This window comes from Tachysurus vachellii, chromosome 4 (genome assembly GCF_030014155.1).
Source record: "Tachysurus vachellii isolate PV-2020 chromosome 4, HZAU_Pvac_v1, whole genome shotgun sequence".
Taxonomy (NCBI): Eukaryota; Metazoa; Chordata; class Actinopteri; order Siluriformes; family Bagridae; genus Tachysurus; species Tachysurus vachellii.
In genome coordinates, this window is record NC_083463.1 from 22,236,772 (window position 1) to 22,256,972 (window position 20,201).

Below are 20,201 nucleotides of genomic sequence, written 5' to 3' on the forward strand. Positions count from 1 at the left end.
ATCTGTCCCCCAATAAAATGAGAGTTTGGTCACCGCTGTGACAGGCAGAAATTTTATCCTCACAGCAGCTCTTTCTCAAAGCCACCTCAACACACATATTGTGCGAGGGAAGATGGATGACTGTTCCGGTGCAAGTGCAAAAACAAACAAACCAAGCAAACTACCACAAACACACACACACACACACACACACACACGAGAAGTTGGACTCTGATGCAAGTTTATTGCTTGGTGATGGATCACTGCAAATGTTTAATGTGTGCAGCTGAAGTAAGTGCACGGAGAGGGGATTAATGAGTTTGACTGATGCCTTGATAATTCAGCATAGGATGGAGAGAGGGAGAGAGAGAGAGAGAGAGAGAGAGCACTTTAAGGGTATGGCTGAGAGTGATCTCTCTGGCAGCAGCATAGGAGAGTGAACTGCACCAATACAGAGCACTTGATATATACAGTCAACAGATCTAGGATCTGGAGGCCATTACCCACACACACACACTCACACACACACACACACACTTCAAAACAAGGCTGCTGGCTGCAGCTGGGTCTTGGGTTGGCCAAGAGCCGCTGGATTCCTGCAACATGATGACAGGAGCGCTCACTCTCTCTCTTTCTCTCTCTCTCTCTCTCGCTCTATGAAACAAGATAACCCAGGATCCTGTCCACAATCAATCATGCTGAACTATTTCAAGTGTGAAAAGCCTTTCAGATACTTATTCTACATGTCCACATGTCCAGTCTCTGCTCTGCATTACATTAATGTCACTGGAGAGCAGATACTCGTTATGCCAAGGTAAAAGTTCAGTGAAGCTCATCTTCATGCAAATGAGTATGACTGACACATTGTGTTTAGCCAGTCAGATAAGAGCTCCACAAATAGGGGATGACTTTGCTTCTTCATAACCAAATCCACAAGAAACGCCCAGTGGAGTAGAGAAAAGCGGTGCGGTGACAAAATTTGCAAGTGGAAACATGCAACTGCTGTAAACATTGGAGTCGGTCAGTGCATTCACAATACCCTCATCATCTCAACAGAGTCTGTCAAGATGTCATATCTCAAGATATTGATATCGTCATATCTCCCCAGCAACCATCAGGCCAGTGAGTTCGGTACATAAACAAAGCTACTGATTAGATCAGGCTCTGTGTTGCTGGCAACATTACCAAGGCAGTAGTCCAGCCGTCACAGGGAAGTTAATGATTATGATGTCGATGATGACGATGATGATGATGACAATGACGACGACGATGATGACGATGACGATGCACATGTATGGTAGTGACGGCTGAACAGGGCTCTGTCTAAGTGATCAAACAGCATTAACCCTTCAATTTATAGCTGAATGGAGAACAACAAGCAACAGAGTAACAAGTATTTAGCAACTAAAATTGGATAAAAAACAAACTGATATCAGGGTTTATATCATCCTGACATATCAGGAAGCAATGCCACTTCACGAGCTTAAGGGTTTGATCCGAAATGTTTAGGCTGTCTGTTTGGAGCTTCAAAGCATTCAAAGCATAAAAAAAAAAAAAGCATGAGTTTATAATCTTTCCTTTTATGACTTAACAAGGATGATGAAGTCAGGGGAATCTCTGAAAAGCAAACAGCGTTGATGGAGTGTGGAGGCAGGAGAAGTATTCTGGCAGTGGCATTTACGATGTCTGAATCACAGCCAGCCTGCTTGGAACTGTCAATCCTGGCAATTAAAGAGCAATAAAAGGTGGCTTTACATGAGGACAAGCTTAATGCTTTGTGTGCGTGTGTGCGTGTGTGCGCGTGTGTGTGCGTGCGTGTGTGTGTGAGAGAAAAGTTCATCAGCTCTAGATCAGATCTGATAAATATCTGTAGAAAATGTGTCATCTGAGACACTTCTTCCACCTGGCAAATCTTTGCTGTAAAAATGTTCACAGGTTGAAGAATATCATGAGGTTGGTATCTGCTGCAGATTAAAGTCTTCCTGTTTATAGTGTTGGCAGCATGTCTTTGCGGGGGAGGGGAAAGGCCCTTCAGATGACAGTGCAGTGTGTATTAGAACATATGACAATGACAAGGGGAAAAAAAAAAAACCAACATTGACATTAAACATCGGTGCAGGTGACATTTGAGAGATAATGAGGTTGTAGAGCTCTATGAAAAAAGTTTAAGGGTTTTCCCCAGAGGAATGATTTATGCTTCGAGGTTTAGATTTTTAGGGAATATAGTTTAGGGCTTTGGGGTTGGAATTGTGGGGGTAGGTTTTAATTTATGGTCTTATGGTTTTGAGTTTAGGGTTTTGAGTTTAGAATTCTGAGCATTTCATTGATTTGTATTCAGGGTTTTGAGTTAAGGGTCCGGGTTTTTGAGTTCAGGGTTTTGTATTTTGTGGTCTGAGTATAGCGTTTTGAGTTAAGGGTTTAGATTTAGGGTTTTTACGGCTTCGGGGTCATGGTTCTGAGTTTAAACCCCCCAAGACTGTATGGCAATAAAGCAAAAAAATATTCAAAGAACCTTTAACACAAAAGAGACAGGTGGTAATGGATATGAACACATAAAATAGCATTTAAAATACCATTAAGCCATTACAAAAAGTCTGGGGAATGAGTGACTGGTGGTTTTGGGGAATGTGTGAAGATGAAAACGTCCTCAGTTCTAGGTACACAAGGATCTATCTTATCACAAAACCTGGTTGCCTCTGGAGGTTACACACTTGGACATAACTGAGGAGTTATATTGAGCCAAACATTCATCAACTGCCCCTGAATTTTAACCTCACTGAAAACCTTCAGTCTGACTGCCTGTCTGAATTTAAACAGACAAATTTTTTGTGTAATTTGCATTTATTTCCCTCCATTTTGGCAATGAATTCCAGAGAGCAACAGGTGTATCTGGTCTTACTGAATTTACGGGACGATTTTTTTTTTTTATAATTCTTGCAGTGCTTACACTTTTTCCAGTGTGTTGTGGTTAAGTGCAGTAATGTGATATCTCTCATCACAGCTTTATAGCATCCTCATCTGAGTTCTGATATGGAGCAGAGTGAAAGAACATTAAAAGCCACTTTTTTTAAGAGCCACTTAAAAGCATCATTGTGCCAGAGGCTCTATACTGTGTGGCTATGTTACTTAATCTGAGACAAGCAAAGCTTCTAATAAAATGTCAAATCCTACAACGCTTTGTGAATAAATATTTAATTCGCCCAAAGCAAATAGGTCTACACTGTGCAAATAGGTCTACACGGGCATTTCCGTAAACACATTTTCAATTCAAATTTCTTTAAATAGCTCTATTAACAACGGACATTGTCACAAAGGAGCTTTACAGGAATATAAAAATTCAGAATAAAAATGAAGTTTAAAATTTTATTTTATATTTATATCTCAAATGAGCAAGCCAGAGGCAACAATGGCAAGGAAAAACTCCCCGAGGTGAAACGACGAAGAAACCTTGAGAGGAATCGGTCTCAAAATCCTTCATCCTCATCTGGGTGACACCAGATAGCATGAATAAATAATGTTATTTCTACAAGTGCACATAGTCAAGTGGAGTTGTGTAACCATTAATTATGAAATATTCTAGTGATGTCAGTAAAAGACATCATACAAAGAGGAAATGAAAAGATCTTACAGCTAACTGGTTATGTGCCAGGTCCAAGTGTCATTACAGCCAAAAAACACAACAAAAACAACAACTTACAGTGTTTTGTCTAAGTCTCTTACATTTGTATTTACTACAACCCAAAACAAGCTACATATTTTGTCTGGAGTGTAGAGAATATTTTGGTTAAAAATCTTTTGTTCATACATGAACTAGTAGTGTACGTAGTGGACATGGACATAAATAGATTTTGAAATATAACAGTAAATGTTTTATAATTGAAATATATAACTATTATTATTATTATCATCATTATTATCATCATCATCATTATTATTAAAAATTATATATTTTTTTTGTGTGCGCACAAAATGCTGAATTGAGCTTTACTTTAAAACAGTGGTGTAAGAAGGCTTGTTATTTCATGAGTGTGCAGGTGGTGCAAAGCCTGGAGCACCACTCTAATTAACACACAAAAACACGACAAGCCATCAGCTGAAACACTACAGGATATCTCGTCAGAAAAATGCGAGAATCCTATGCATAGATATTTGTAGATATTTGTATGTGTGTGCGCAGATGACTTCACGAGGCAGACGGGTGTGAAATGTGTGCGTTATTTAAGTAGCTGTTCTTTACAGAGCATGTCTCGCAGTGAGCGTATCAAAGCTCCACACTGCTGATTGATGTCTGCTTACAGAAGACTGACAGCTGCTTCGGTGGCACAGTCATGCTCTTGCGGATCTGACACACACGCCTCGCCTCCCATCGTTATCTCTCTCTCCCTCTGTCTCTCAATAGCACTATCTATTCCATCTTAATCCTCTCCCCTCCTGGGCTTCCTCTGAGCCACCATACGCTGGTGGCTGAGTGTCATTTGTTCATCAGGGCCGTAGGGCTTTTGCAAAATTAACAGGCTGCTCAAAGCAGACAAAGTGTGCGAGTGTGTGATTGAATTGTCGGTACGTCGCTGCAGCGCTTAATCGCTCTCATCTCTCCTTGCACGCTCACACACACACACACACACACACTAGAGTCAATGACCCATGCATCACAGCTTTAAATGTGTCAGATAAACCCATTGATTTTAAATGCCAGAGAAAGGAACGAGAGAGAGAGAGAGAGAGAGAGAGAGAGAGACAGCAGACTGACAGTGGGTTTGAGAGTAGGCAGTTTGGAGTGGTGTGTATGCCTCACTGACCAAAATACCCAAATGAATCATGCTGCATGTCAGATTCAAAATGACTCTGCAATTTAACACCATAGCTACAACAGCATTCAACGTTATTCTATGAGTCACCATAGACTTAAGTAATTTAAACTGACCACAAGATCCAAAAGAACCACAATCTTAATACTCTAGTCAATAAATTACGATGCCATTAGCGATTTAGATACAAATCCCCCAAATCCCACTCAACATTATTTTTTGGCAAAGTGATGCCACCTGCTGGTTCATTCTGACAACTGATAGCCGAGTGAAAAACCTAATAAAACCGCAAACTTTGTTTTTCCAGGTCAGAATGAATAAAATGCTTGGAATTCTACAAATTAATGAGAAATTTCAGTGTTGCTGTCTTGTAATTAAAACAGAATAGCTGAAGTACTGTCCATGTCAAACAGATGTTTGAGTGACAGTTTTTTCTCATTTGTAGTGGAGTACTATAAATTCTGATCTTTCATGTAAAGGCTTACTTCAATTCGAGTCAAAAAGAACACATACCTCTACCATCAACACTTTTTTCATGATCATAAATAGCTCTGTGCAAATGTATAAAAGGCTTTGTGACACACACTTACAGTCTCACAGCCTTGACAAGCCGATGCATTGATGGCAAGAAAGAAATTAATCTGGAGTGGATAACTGATAAAACTGCTGAGTTATTTATTGAAGGCATTGAAAAAAATAGAATGCTTTAAACTGCTTAGATACTGTATACCTCTAAATATATGCTCAAGATCCTCATAATGCTGTGTTTCTTGATATTAGCAAGAAATTCACTGGGAAAGTCTATTTTCACACATTGTTATTTCTACATTTGTCACTTCACAAAATAACAGGACCCTAATTTTTTAGCATTGACTTCCGTACTATTTACTTTAAAAAGAAAAACAGTATTGAATGTTTTATCGTATCAAATGAGGATAGTAGCAATTCCAGAAAGTTCAACTTAAGCTACGAGAGGAAAATACCACCTTTGAATATAGAGAAACACTGAAGACTTAATTTAATTTCAGGAGGTTATTTCAAACTAGTGTGAAATTAATCAAATCACATTTGAGTGCTTTAGAAAGAAGAGATTGGGCAGATCGGGTATGTCGTAAGCAAAACCTCATAGAACATCAAAGCAGACAGAGAAAGAAAGTCTCACAGCAGATAGACAAGAGTAAAAAGGTGGAAATGGGAAGATTTTATAGCTAACTGGTTGTATGCTGGGGTCCATGTGACATTACAGCCCAAAACACAACAACAACGATTCACAATGTTTTGTCTCGGTCTATTTCATTTGTATTTACTTACAACCCAAAACATGCTACTTATTTGTATGTTATTTGGTTTAAAAATACAGTCATCGCTTAAAAGAATATAATATTGAGAAATTATGTGTTACTGCAAAGGGTGGAAATACAATCAGTATTTATTGTATAAAATTATGCTATTTGTGCTGATTTCTGAGTTCTCTTGACCTGGTTTGTGTCAAATCGGACAGTAAACTAAATACTATGATATTCTCATCTTTCTTTCAACACATAGACACGAAAGTGTGCTTGTGTTGGCCACGAATTCTAAACGTTCAAATTTGATCATTACATTCAAGTAACATTACCTGGGAATTTGCGGCCTGCAGAAATCACGAGAATCAAATAAAACGGATGGTCATGGCATCGTATTGTTGAATTATCAAGCACACTTTCGTGTTTATGTGTTGAAAGAAAGATGAGGATATCATTAAAAGAGAAACGGCGGTGGGTCATCAGGTAGTTTTAGCTGACGTCCTGAACATAGTAAAAGTAGATAAGGCTCATGGGTACTGTAGTATTTAGTTTGTTACAGCTAACTGTCCGATTTGACACACCAAATAATACCAAAGATACCATAGCACAATGGTTAGTACCCTACAGAATATAAAGCAATTAAAACAAGGATAAAATCTCCTGGGTAAATGTTGAGTAATGTAGTTAAATGTTAAAGTTTAAAAATGAATAACAAATGAGCAAAAACAATGCTTCCGAGTGACAAAGAAAAATGTGGTGCAGACATGAAAGATGCTTCCTATTGAAATACATTAGATTGAAAGTCGTGCTGAGTGACACGAAAAAAAAGGAAATTCGTGTCCGCAAACACGTATCAATAGATTAAATTTTGTGACTATGTCATGATCTGCCGTGAGACTGGTTTGAGTATTAGTAGTAGCAGTAGTAATATTAGTAGCAGTAGTATTAGCAGCAGTAGCAGCAGTAGTAGTAGCAGCAGTAGTAGTAGCAGCAGCAGTAGTAGTAGCAGTAGCAGTAAACTAGTTTCAGACTGCTTTTGACAAAACTACTTTTCATAGCAAAATATATTCCTTCCAGTCAAAGCTAATCTTTTTCTGTCTGTTTGGATTGCCCTGTTTTTAAAAGGTCATCACACTGCAGAAAATATTTTCAATTTTACAATTTCATTATAACAAACAAATGCAATGTGTTTTAAAGCACACTTTCCATCAGGAAGTCAGCATTAATAGCAATTGTGTACTAGTAATAATCACTTTTACAACAGAGTACATAATCTAAACAGTCAGTCACACAAGTAACCATTCAGAGTAACTGTTTTTGATAGAAGGGGTAACTTCAAGATGTTTACTCACTAGATTCAGCGTCAGAGTCTGGCTTCGGCTCAATCCACCACGGCTTAAAATCCAAATGAACTTGCCTCATCTCTTCACCTTCGTATAAATCACACCTGTTAATAATAAAAAAAAGTCTGTGATGATTTTACGGTAGCTGTGTTTTTATTTGAATGTTTTACAGATTTTAATTTCATAATGCACAGTACCTCTGTAACCTTCTACCATGGGGGTGGGGTGGGGGGGGGTTTGTTGGTGGGTGTACACACTGAGTTGTATTAATTGTCTGAATTGAAAAATATTTCGGGTGATTTTAATGTGATGCTTTTAACGCTATATATTTGGCATCTCTTCTCTTAAATAATTTCAGTCTGCTCTTACTCATAGTACAAAGACAGCTCTGGGAAAATGTGAAATCACTGCTTTTTAAATGCCAAATTTAATAGTACAAATGTGTCTGCATAATACAGCTGAGGACATAGGTTTACATATGCCTTGCAGAATCCTTGCAGAATTAAATAAAAACAAGGGATCCTAAAATTTTCATTTATTTGGTGCCGTCCTGAATATCCTATTGCACATAACGAATGTGTACATATAAACAAATACACAATAATAACTGAATGAATAATAACTACACAAATGAACCAGTTCAAAAGTTTACATTTGCTTGATTCTTAATACTGGTTGTTAAACCCAGGATGATCACTGCCTTGTTTTTATGTTTTGTGATAGTTTGTGTTTGTCCTGAGCAGTTAAAATTGCACACTGCTCTTAACAAAAAAATTTACAGGTCCTGCTCATTTTTTGCCTTTCCAGCATCTTCTTCCAGCATATTATGAAATCTATCTTTTCAAATTAAGAATTGAAGGACTCGCAAACAACCGTTACAACAGGTGCAAATATTCATTCATGCTCAAGAAGTCAACATTAACAGTCATGTGGGCGTAAACTTCTGGCTTCAAGACTTAAAGTTATCCAACAGTTTTTTATAGACACATATATATAACGCATATAACATCTCAATGAATACAGCAGTGAGCACAGAAAAAAAAAACTAACATGAGCTTATATCTCCTTAACAATTTGTGATATTAACGTCAGAATTGGTGTCTTATAACAACCTTGACTTGAGAGTACAAGAGCAGTTTCATAACAGCACCTTCTACTGGTCACATTATAGAACATAAAACATTTCCTTTTTTTGCTTATATCTTCTGTATAATTTGTCATTAAATTAGATTCAGTGAACCATACAGAGTTGAATGAAATTCAATTTTACCATATTGGCCATTTTGAATTGTGTGTTAAGAATCTGTACAACAGACAGTGCGCCATTATCTTGTTCCATCTCCAATGTAAGTGCTTAAATGCTTGCTGAAAAATGCAATTTATTTATTTTTTTTTTTTACACATGCACTTAAAATACTTAAAGTGGTTGAACCCGGATAATTGCTGCTCACAGCTAGATTTGTTATTAACATGACATATTATTAAGAACTGTTTATTGGCATAGGCATGAGTCAAAATAACTTCAATTTCTGCTTTTCAGCCTTTACATTCATTGCTCATTTCATGTCAAAATAACTTCCTTTTCTGTCGTTCTGCCTTTATCTCTGCATTTTGTTTAAATAGCTCTTTATGACCTTGAACTTTTTTAAGAGGTTTATTAGTGTCACTAAATACAAATGAGCTGTGCCAGAAACACTCTCTGCACTTAATGGGTCATCAACAAACACTTTTATTTTTTTTAGCATGGCTGTAGATGTAGCTGCATGTGCTTTAGACCATGGCAGGTTACACAAAGTGAAGCCCACGTTCCTTGTGTAGAGCAACTAAGGCTGTTGTATTATGACTCCAAAGGAATGGAAGTGCAAAGACTTTTGGAGCATCTCAGCTGAATTCAGAGAGGAGAAGCAAAGGACTAAAGAACTTCACACCTCAACACTGACTTTTTACCTGGTAAACACTGATCAAACACTGTTACATCTGAACAATCTTAAGCGACCCTAAGAAAAAAAAAAAAATCTGTTGTGCACCTTTTCCATTTTCACCAACCAGAAATTTGGTAGGCAACCCCTTGCAAGGCAACCCCTTGCAAGGCAACCCCTTGCTAGGCAACCCCTTGCTAGGCAACCCCTTGCTAGGCAACCCCTTGCTAGGCAACCCCTTGCTTTTCTGCTGGCTTTCTATTGTCTCACAATACTGAGAGAGTGGATGCAAATCGAAAGTAACTGCCACCTCAAACAAATATGTCATTTATGTCATAGGTTGATCCTTTCACTTTGAGTAAACTGAATTTTTCACTTTTAGAAAAGTCTTTCCTGCAATGTTGTAAATCACAAAGCTAAATCTTTGGCACCTCTAAAACACATTTACGCTTTTTTCTACATTAAGATCCTCGATAAAGAAATTTACTGAAATGCAATGTGAACTTTCATACTTTTCAGTGGGTAATGTTTGATCCAAAGGTAAATGAATGCCAGTTACACTCACAGATAGTGATCTGTACAGAATATGGTGGTCTCTGTGTCCAAGCGATCAGATCTTCTCTTGGCAGGGGTAGAGTTTTCTGGGTCTTCCACATCAATCACTTCTGACAGCTCCTCCTGATTGGAACACATAAAAAAGGATTTGTTTGTTTAATAAAAACTGCATTCGACAAGAGAATTGTTCAGAGAGTCCAGGGGCGTTTTCTTTTCCCAGGACATTTGAGCTACAAAGTGGGGGAAAAACATGGTTTAAAAAAAGCCTATGTTAATGGTTGTCTTTTGTTTGTTTGGTATGAGCTTAAAGACCTAATGAAAGATGTTTAATATTAGTGGAATCAGTAATCTATTATAGTGTCCTATATATACACTGTACATACACAATGAGGAAAACAATTGTTTGATCCTCTGCTGATTTTGTACGTTTGCCCACTGACAAAGAAACAAATCAGTTTATAGTTTTAATGGTAGGTTTATTTTAACAGTGAGAGACAGAATAACAAAAAAAATATCCAGAAAAACATATTTCAAAGTTATAAATTGATCTGTATTTTAAATAAGTGAAATAAGTATTTGATCCCTTAACAATCAGCAAGATTTCTGGCTCCCAGGTGTCTTTTATGCTTTTATTCATTTAAAGAGAGAGCTCCTAATCTCAGCTTGTTACCTGTATAAGACACCTGTCCACAAAAGCAATCAATCAATCAGATTCCAAACTCTCCACCAAGGCCAAGTCCAAAGAGCTGTCCAAAGATGTCAGGGACACAATTGAAGACCTACACAAGGCTGGAATGGGCTACAAGACCATTGCCAAGTAGCTTGGTGAAAAGGTGACAACAGTTGGTGCGATTATTCGCAAATGGAAGAAACAAAAATAACTGTCAGTCCTTGGTCTGAGGCTCCATGCAATATCTCACCTCTTAGAGTTTTAATGATCATGAGAACATAGGAATCAGCCAAGAACTACACGGGAGGATATTGTAAAAGCAGCTGGGACCATAATCACCAAGAAAACAATTGGTAGCACACTACGCCTTGAAGGACTGAAATCCTGCAGTGCCCTTAAGGTGCATCTGCTCAAAAAAGCACATGTACAGGCCCGTCTGAAGTTTGCCAGTGAACATCTGAATGATTCAGAGAAGCACTGGGTGAAAGTGTTGTGGTCAGATGAGACCAAAATCAAGCTCTTTGGCATCAACTCAACTTAACTTGTTTGGAGAAGGAGGAATGCTGCCTATGACCCAAAAAACACCATCCCCACTGTCAAACATTTCTGCTAAGGGGACATTACAACTTCACTGCATCAAAGGGACTGTGGATCAAATCTTGGTTGAGAACCTCCTTCTCTTTTAGGCAGGGTACTGAAAATGGGTCATGGATGGGTATTCCAGCATGACAAAGACCCAAAAGACATGGCCAAGTCAACAAAGGAGTGGCTCAAGAAGAAGCACATTAGGGTCCAGTCCGTAATCCCCAAAAAAATCTGTGGAGGCAGCTGAAGGTTTGAGTTGCCAAACATCAGCAATATATCAAGCAGGAGTAACTGAATCATACTAATCTAACCATGCTTAAACGGCACGCAGTCTCACAACACTAGCTCGTAGCTTTAACCAACTCTTTGTTGACTATGTTGATTAACAAAAATACAATATTTTTGTAGTAAAAAGTAGTATTTTCTTTTCTTTATGAGGTAGATTAACATCTGTACTCATTGTATTCGTGCAATATCCCAGTTGCTTATTTTGAGTTTATTTTTATGGTTTTCAGCTGCTCATTTTGAATTCAATTTTATGTTACAAACAATATATATTTAAAAATATGTACGCTTGTCAGTTCACGCTGCTTATATGTGCGATACTGTTTAGTTCAATTACTAGCTGCTATTTCTTTATATCTAAACTGAACAGTCTAATTTGATCAGGTCAGAATTTCCATCCATCCATCCATCCATCCATCCATCCGAAGTGGTACTGTTTATTGTAATAACCATACTGATATGATGAACTCAGTGTTGAGGACAACTTCTTGACTTTTCTGACTAAATGGATGTCAGAGGTTACAAGCTTTAATCAAAAGCTTAGTGTGTAGATAAACGCCTATAAAGTGAGAAATGTGCTAAGAAAGCGTTTCCAGAATTTCCAGTCCTGACAGCTCAAATGTGCTTCTTAAACAATAAAAGGTCACAAAGTTAAACGTTTTTAATATCCTTTATATTTATTCTTAATACCTGAAGTCGAAAGAAAACCCCGGTCCTGAGGTTTCCGAAGCCATATTTCTGCAGCTTTTTCAAGTCTTCCTCTGATGACTCAATGTACGGCTGCTGTTCCAGCTGCCAATCAAAATCCTCTTCTTCATCTTTATCTTCCTGACATGCCTCACTCGTGCCACATGCTCCTTTTAAGTCAGGCAGAAGAGAAGTTAAAAAAGAAGCAGAAGACAGTAGAGGAGTTGCATTGAAAAACGGAGTAAGTTATAGAAACATTTTAACATACCGATCTCTTCAACCAGAGGTTGTGCAGACCTGGTACCTTTGGGGGCTAAGAGACTAGTCAGCATTTGTAGTCCCTCAAAGTGCTGTCCTGCTGTCTCCTTAGGAATGCACATTGTAAAGAGACCTGACAAGCACACACATTCTCTCTCACTCAATGAATGGACACAAGTACAATAAGACTGGACCATTTTTATCATGCAAAAACATCAATATTTAATTAGGCAAAAACTGTAGGAGTAAAACTCAGTGTAACACTGGTGTATTCCCAAAATCTTTTTTATTATATTCAGCTAAGTCTTTGCATGATCTTCTTCCTTATGTTGGCACAAAAGCCAAGATGAATATAAATTCAGAGAATAAGCAACAATCTTTAACAACCTTCCCATTAACAGCTTCCTTAGTTTCTTTGTCCAGCGTTTAATGTTAATGTCTTGCTAAAATGTGCATGTCTGATAGCATCATATGACTATGAAAGCAATTTCCTGCTGGGTAATTGCATTAATCTATTTTGTAATCAAGATTGTGATTGACTACGTCAACTAGCATACTACCTTGTCTTTAGTTCTATTACAGTCACGTGCAGCAAGGCACAATTTTTTACAGATGAGCTGAAATGAAACGAACGGATGTACACAGGAACATACACCAACATTATTGAAATAGTGCTTTTTCCATAGACAATGCCACACATCGAAGCAGCTGTACAGATATTCTGGGTCTAGATCTAAGAATGATCCGAATAATTCAAATCATTTCGAATTCTAATATGAACTAGAATGTACATTTCCTGAAGAAAATGTGAATGGCGCTTGCAAGTTCCCCTCACTGTGCTGATTGTTTTGATATGTCACATGTCCATGTTGTGCTAACTTTTTTTTGCCCGCTTTTTCGTCCGCTGTGCGATCATTTGTTGGATCGCTTATAAAAGTCATAGCACACCTCTCCTCAATGAGCCGGTCGATTTGACACCTCATTCATGGGTCTAGGACAAAAGCTGCGGGACAAGTTACGCGCCGAAGTTTTGTCCGGCACAATAACAAGAATGTTGCTTTGCAAGCACCATTAATTATTCCCAGATTGTGCACTGAAGTGATTTTGGCAGAAAAAAGGACAAAAAAAAAAAAAGGACAAAAAAAAAAAGAAAAAAAAATATATAGTAATATTGCAGAATTAGAACTGCAAACAGATATGATCATTAAAACATGTCAGCACTTTGCCTGTCAGGAGAGATAATCTATTATTTAGCATGACTAAGACAGGGATAAGTATGGAGTGACATAGGAGATAGAGCAACTAGAGTACTTCTTACAGTAGTATTTGACTACCGTTGTAGCGACAATGTGGAAATGATGAGATATGATGTATTTTGTTTGGTTCCATGATGAAATCGCAGTACGTGTGTGTGTGTGTGTGTGTGTGTGTGTAGGAGACAGACGGACGTTTACATTTTTCATGAACGAGGATTATAAAATCAGATTTTACAGTCAAATTCAAACAGCATTGCCACAGTATTGCCTCATTTTTTTGTTGCCTGTAGCATCTCTGGCGAAAGTTTCTTTCAAATCTAGTACACCATCACAGGCTGAGAAATAGCCTACCTTTTCAATAGCACCACCATTTGACTCAAGGACATGAAGGTCCATTGATTCTATTAAATCATAGCAGCAAAGACAACATTTTGGTGTGAATGATCACAAGCATTTTAGAAATATTGGCATCTCTTCGTATATCCATGTTTTGGGTCTTTAAGCTTACTGCGCTTCCTTTGCTGGTGGAATTAACGGTATAATCATGTTGGAAATCGTGTTTGGTTTTTCAAATGTTTTTGTTGTTGTATCTTTACTTTTTGTTGCGTCTTCTTGTTGCATGCTTGGCCAAGTCACTCTTGTGAAAAAGACAATCTTAATAAGTTTGTATCCATTTATCCAAAAAAAAAAAAAAAAAAAAAAAAGGGTTACTAGTACTTGGGTCATTATCCATTAGTATTGTGAAGTGCCATCCTATCTGTTTTGCAGCATTTGATTGAATCTGAGCAGTAAGTATAGCTCTATACACTTCAGAATTCAATTCCTGATTCTTCAATCAGTGGTCACATCAGCAATAAACACCAGTGACGCCACGCAATTAGCAGCTATACGTGCCAATGCCATAACCCATAACAGCTATAATTCCCTCTAAAATGGATGTTATACATTACCTAAATATTTGTTAAACACTTAGATAATTAACCTACTACATGATCATACAGTTATCATGATATTTTCTTGCATTAAAAAAAAGCAAATTGGAGAACCTTTTTTTTTTTATTATATACAGAACATTTACACTCATACATTTAGGCAAGATGACAATCTCCTGTATATTTATTTTCTTCTGTGGTTACCTTGGATGTAATCTAATCATGCTTTTAAGAAATATTTTTTTTATTTTATATGAATAACTATGTGTATCCTGTATTTGCTTTCCATTTGGATGCTTTGGATGGGTCAAATGAGAACGAATTAGCCCTACTTAGCCGTATGTCACGTCATTTTGTTTAGCTAAATCATCAGCAGAGCATATTCAGATACTCTTCTAGCTCCTCTTAGTCCTCCAAGTTTAAAGCCTCTAAGCTGAAGCAAGCTAATATATTCAAGATTATTTTTCGGGCCTTTTAAATTCCACTGAGAACAATGTATCAGTTGACTGACGTCTATTGAATTTAATGCAAAACTATTCTTTCATTCTCTGTAGATTAACTGATTAACGCATGACTCAGTATGCCAAATCAAAGGAATAATAAAACAGCTGAAATCTTTATTCTCATTTCTTCAGTATGCCATCATCCATTATGCTGGAGTCAGAGAAATGGAAGACAGAAAATCAAATCTAATTGTAGTACAACTGCCATGTACTGCTAATACGCCAATTCCTCTCGCTCTCTCTCGCTCTCTCTCGCTCTCTCTCGCTCTCTCTCGCTCTCTCTCGCTCTCTCTCGCTCTCTCTCTTTTTTCCAGCACATGCAAATATGGTAGCTGAAGGATAATTCAAGCTGAGGTGGGCTCACCCCTAAATATTTCTAAACTAATATATTAATTGTAATTTTAAAGTATCTGACCTGTACTACTGGAATTTAGCAACCTGTAAGAACGTTTTTCATTTATAGTAACTTGGTACACACTGAGATTTTGTTTTTTCATTTAAATCATGTAATAACTTATTTGATAAACTTTACTTAATATTGAAAATGATGTATTGTTATTAGAATGTTAATGGATATTACGGAGGAAACTTTTTTGGACTTTAAAAATAAATCTTTCAAACACACACACACACACACACACACACACACACACACACAAAATATGTCTATTTCCCCACTATCTGCAGTGTTAAATTCTAGTTTTAATTAGAATTCTATTCTTGTTTCTTTTTTATTCCATTTCTATGACAATTCAAAGAGCAGCAGAAGAAAAAGCATTGCATTAAAAATCTTGCACATTTAAGTCATATTGTCCTATAAAAAAAATCCTTAGAGAAATTTTATAGGAATGTTTTCAAAATATGCTAAAAATTCTATTTAGTATCCTGAACAAGTATCTTATTGGATTGCTTTTTTTAATGACTAGACTGTGATCATTACTTGTAAATAAAGCAGGCCAAATCTAAACTATGCAGTTCATACTGGTGGAAAGTTCTGAATTACTTAATTAAATGATGCTTGCTCTAAAAATTTCATGGCTTGTGGCTTTAATTTAAAATTAATTTAAGATAAATTTCTCTCTAAAAAGAGTTTAGAGAAGTAAAGTTTTATTACCAAAATAACAGGAAGGTTTAATCTACGGTACTGTTAACCTTATATAAAAGTTTTATAGAAAATGTGTCTTAAATGTAGTCATCATTACTGCACAAGTAGAAAAGGAACAGATTTTACCAAAAAGGTCATTTAAAGAAAATTAAATGTTACAGAGCAATGTGTGGCATTAATAAAAGAAACATTAATTATTGGAGCAATTCTGGAATAAAAAACATAAGGGAGACCATCTGGCATACAGATATACAGTAGTGGCTGAGCTACCATCCTAATGTTTTCAACAATTTACAGACTGTTAAAAAATAAGTATGCTTCATAAATACTTTAACACTGATTTGTATTGTACTTAGGCTACTGTGACACTTCTTGTGTTTCTAACCTGCCTGATTGACCCAGAAAGGTCTTTTGCCAAGAGCTTTGTACGAGCAAGAATCTATGGATTTTCACTGATCTCAGAGATTTCAAGATTGGGCATGACATTCAGAAAACTTAATAGTTGATGGTAAATTCCTCGAAATTGAATGTACTGGTCTCAAAAGCTGATTCCAGTTTTTATACTTTTGATACGCAGCGAGTTACTGAAATACAAGCAAACTGTTTAACATTTAAGAGAGATAAAAAAAAAAGTAAAATATACACCAAACTAATGATGATTATTTAGTAGTGTCGTTGTATTCCTTTTCAAATGTATAATAAAACAAGCTAATTGCCTAAACAAAATACAACAGTATTTGCATTTTATATCATAATTGTAAATGTTAAAGTTCACAGTGGCTTCATAAAGTGATTAAAAACACATCTGATGTCATAATTACGACTTCTCGACTCGTAAATACAAACGAGTTGAGGATGGCTTCCCAGGATGACAAAACCGCACTGACATTATTCTGTTCTGAATACAAATGGACATCCTAAAAACTGTTATACCATATAATTCATACCAATACCAGCGGAATTAATCAAGACTACAGTGTTCATCCTTTCAACACACTAAATATGGTTGGTCTTCATACTATACAATGGGACCATTATGTTTTTTAATCTGAATCTAGAGAGCCTCCCAGAAAAGGATGGCTTCCTTTAGAGTCTGGTTCCTCTCAAGGTTTCTTCGTGTCATCTCATCGAGCTTTTTATTGCCACTGTTGCTTCTGGATTGCTCACTAGAAATCTACTTCCAGATTTCTGTACAGATGCTTTGTGCAATGTCTATTGTTAACAGTCCTATAAAACTAAAGAGACTTAAAACAGATTATGTAATGCACTACATCTAGCATGCTTAGATGTTTTTTCTCCACATATATGCCATAACCATACACTGTCCTAAGATACCTGGTCTAATTTACTTTTACTCTTTTCACATTAATCTGGAAGGTGAAATTTGACAAGCTGTCTCTGTCACTTGTTTACCAGAATTATGACTTTGTACTATTTGAATAACTAACAACGAACAAGAATTAAATATGTTTACAGAATGTTTCTGTACTGAACATCATTTTTAACTTAGCTCTTCATAGAAGAGTCATCAGAAGAAAACCGTGAGACCTCATAGCAAAATTAAACATTTGATGTTTGCTAAAACAATGTCTAGATAAGATAGAGGCATTTTGGAAACATGCACTTTGGACTGTTGAATTAAAAATTGAATTTTTTGGCTTAAATGTTTTGGTTATTATAAATTTAGTTCACTTACTATTAAAATGGACACTCGACTCATTTTTCAAATGTTAGACTAAAAATTAAACGAATAATTAACATTAATAAAAAATAAATATGCTCAAATAATGTTCTTTCAATGGTCTTTATCTTTCTAATAGCTTTAAGAGCAAAGAAACTGTAGAAATCTAAGATATACAGTAATATAGATTTTAATAGCATTGTAGCATGTCTGTAACTAAAATTAAAAAAAGTCCTTCTGACAGTAAGTGCAATGTTACCTTTCTCAATATCAAACGAAGCCTTTTCTCTACCATCTTGGACTATCCTTCCAGGCAGAGTCAACCTGTAGAAACAAAAGAAAATCAGAGACATATACAGAACTCACTCACTCACTCAATTTCTACCGCTTATCCGAACTACCTCGGGTCACGGGGAGCCTGTGCCTATCTCAGGCGTCATCGGGCATCAAGGCAGGATACACACTGGACGGAGTGCCAACCCATCGCAGGGCACACACACACACACACACACACTCTCATTCACTCACGCAATCACACACTACGGACAATTTTCCAGAGATGCCAATCAACCTACCATGCATGTCTTTGGACCGGGGGAGGAAACCGGAGTACCCGGAGGAAACCCCCGAGGCACGGGGAGAACATGCAAACTCCACACACACAAGGTAGAGGCGGGAATCAAACCCCCAACCCTGGAGGTGTGAGGCAAACGTGCTAACCACTAAGCCACCGTGCCCCCCTCATATACAGAACTATTTTCACAAAAAATTATTAGCAAAAACTGAACATTGACCAGATGCATTCAGCTTTATACTTTAACCAAATAAAGTTTTAGAAGGCTACCCAAGGAAAGTCAGACTTTGTTCTTTGATTGGATTTAGCATAAGTTTAGCATGAAACACTCATCTGCAGGACGGACACCTGAGAAAATAGGGCTTAGCATAGAACTTGAAGTCCTCTCCATCGACGTAGATGTCAAACTCAGATGTTCTTGTGTAAGGAACGCGGATCACCAGCGTCAGGAAGTCGGAGTCTTGACTCAGCTCAAATGCTGGCGTAATCATGATGTGTTCCTGAAACTGTTCAGCGTCTGAGTGGCTAAAAAGAATGAGAATGAGTCATTAACAGCTTTATCAAGAAAGATATGCTGATGTGTATCAGAAGTATTGCTTTGGAAATATTAATGCTGCAACACATAACATTTACACGGCCTGGTGGTTAAGAAAAAACTAATATATTATATATATATATATATATATATATATATATATATATATATATATATATATATATATATATATATATATATATATATATATATATATATATATATATATATATATATATATATACATATATACACACCTATATTTATTTCAAGGGTAAAGGAACGTACTAATATGTTTTTGTTCCAGGAGATGGCATGGGATCTACACTAGATATGTATCTTTCCACATCAACCTCAATACATGGCTGGAGTATTTGGCCATCAGCAACAAGAGCACATGAGTTTGTACAACGATGCCAGTCATCAGAAGGTCTGATGCAGCACTACCCTCCAGTGCAGTTCATCCAAACATGGACGATGTTCTATTCCAACCTTTGGAAACAAAAGCTGCTTCCCAACTGCCATACTATACGCTATATACTCAACTGTCTACTGTATAATTTTAGAAGGGTCATATTGTCTTAAATGTTTTTTGTATAAAGAAGAATGAATAAATAAGCCATTTCCTAAATGATTGCAAATTAGGTTAAACACACATACTGTAATGTGATGGCACTAACTTTAGCAGAATATGGTACATTTTTAAAATGTTAAAAAATAAATTGCACAAATGTGGGATAATATAAACGTCATTTATAAGATGTTTTGTAGAAAGAAGTCTAATCACCTATCTTTGAATATCATTCAATAAATTGCATCATCCAAGTACGTCTTGTTGAAATACTCAGGGTCAACACAATGATTCACACAAGTCATACTAAGAAATGGGATAGAATAGTGCATAAGAATGTCATTTAGGTTGCAGCTCATGACATCGTGGAGCTCAGTGCACAAAGACATGGTCAAGTTGGAACAGGTTTGGGTCTTTTAGTTCCAGTGACAAACATTTAATGCTGCAGCATATAAAAACACTCTAGACAAGTGTGTGCTTTCAACTATATGGCAACAGATTGTTGAAGACCCAAAAATGGTATAAAATACATGTAGTGCAAATTTGGAGGTATAATTCTGTTCAAATAGTATTCTAATCTTATAAATGCACAATATTATGGACAAAATTCAAAATTTCACTAGTAGAAAAAATAAGAATTCGTACTGGATGTTTTTGTTGAGTAAATGA

The 20,201-nt window shown here is 36.7% G+C and overlaps 1 protein-coding gene across 1 annotated transcript in view; it reads right to left on the bottom strand.

Moving 5' to 3' along the window:
* shq1 (SHQ1, H/ACA ribonucleoprotein assembly factor) overlaps nt 1–20,201 on the bottom strand; it is a 57,161-nt gene that overhangs the window by 33,363 nt on the left and 3,597 nt on the right. The window contains exons 2-7 of the mRNA XM_060868372.1: nt 18,775–18,951; nt 18,112–18,176; nt 12,386–12,508; nt 12,121–12,287; nt 9,901–10,013; nt 7,426–7,520 (exon numbers count right to left, since the gene is read on the bottom strand). Of these exons, the coding sequence (XP_060724355.1) occupies nt 7,426–7,520; nt 9,901–10,013; nt 12,121–12,287; nt 12,386–12,508; nt 18,112–18,176; nt 18,775–18,917 (706 nt within the window). The 5' untranslated portion in view covers nt 18,918–18,951. The remainder of the gene's footprint in view (nt 1–7,425; nt 7,521–9,900; nt 10,014–12,120; nt 12,288–12,385; nt 12,509–18,111; nt 18,177–18,774; nt 18,952–20,201) is intronic.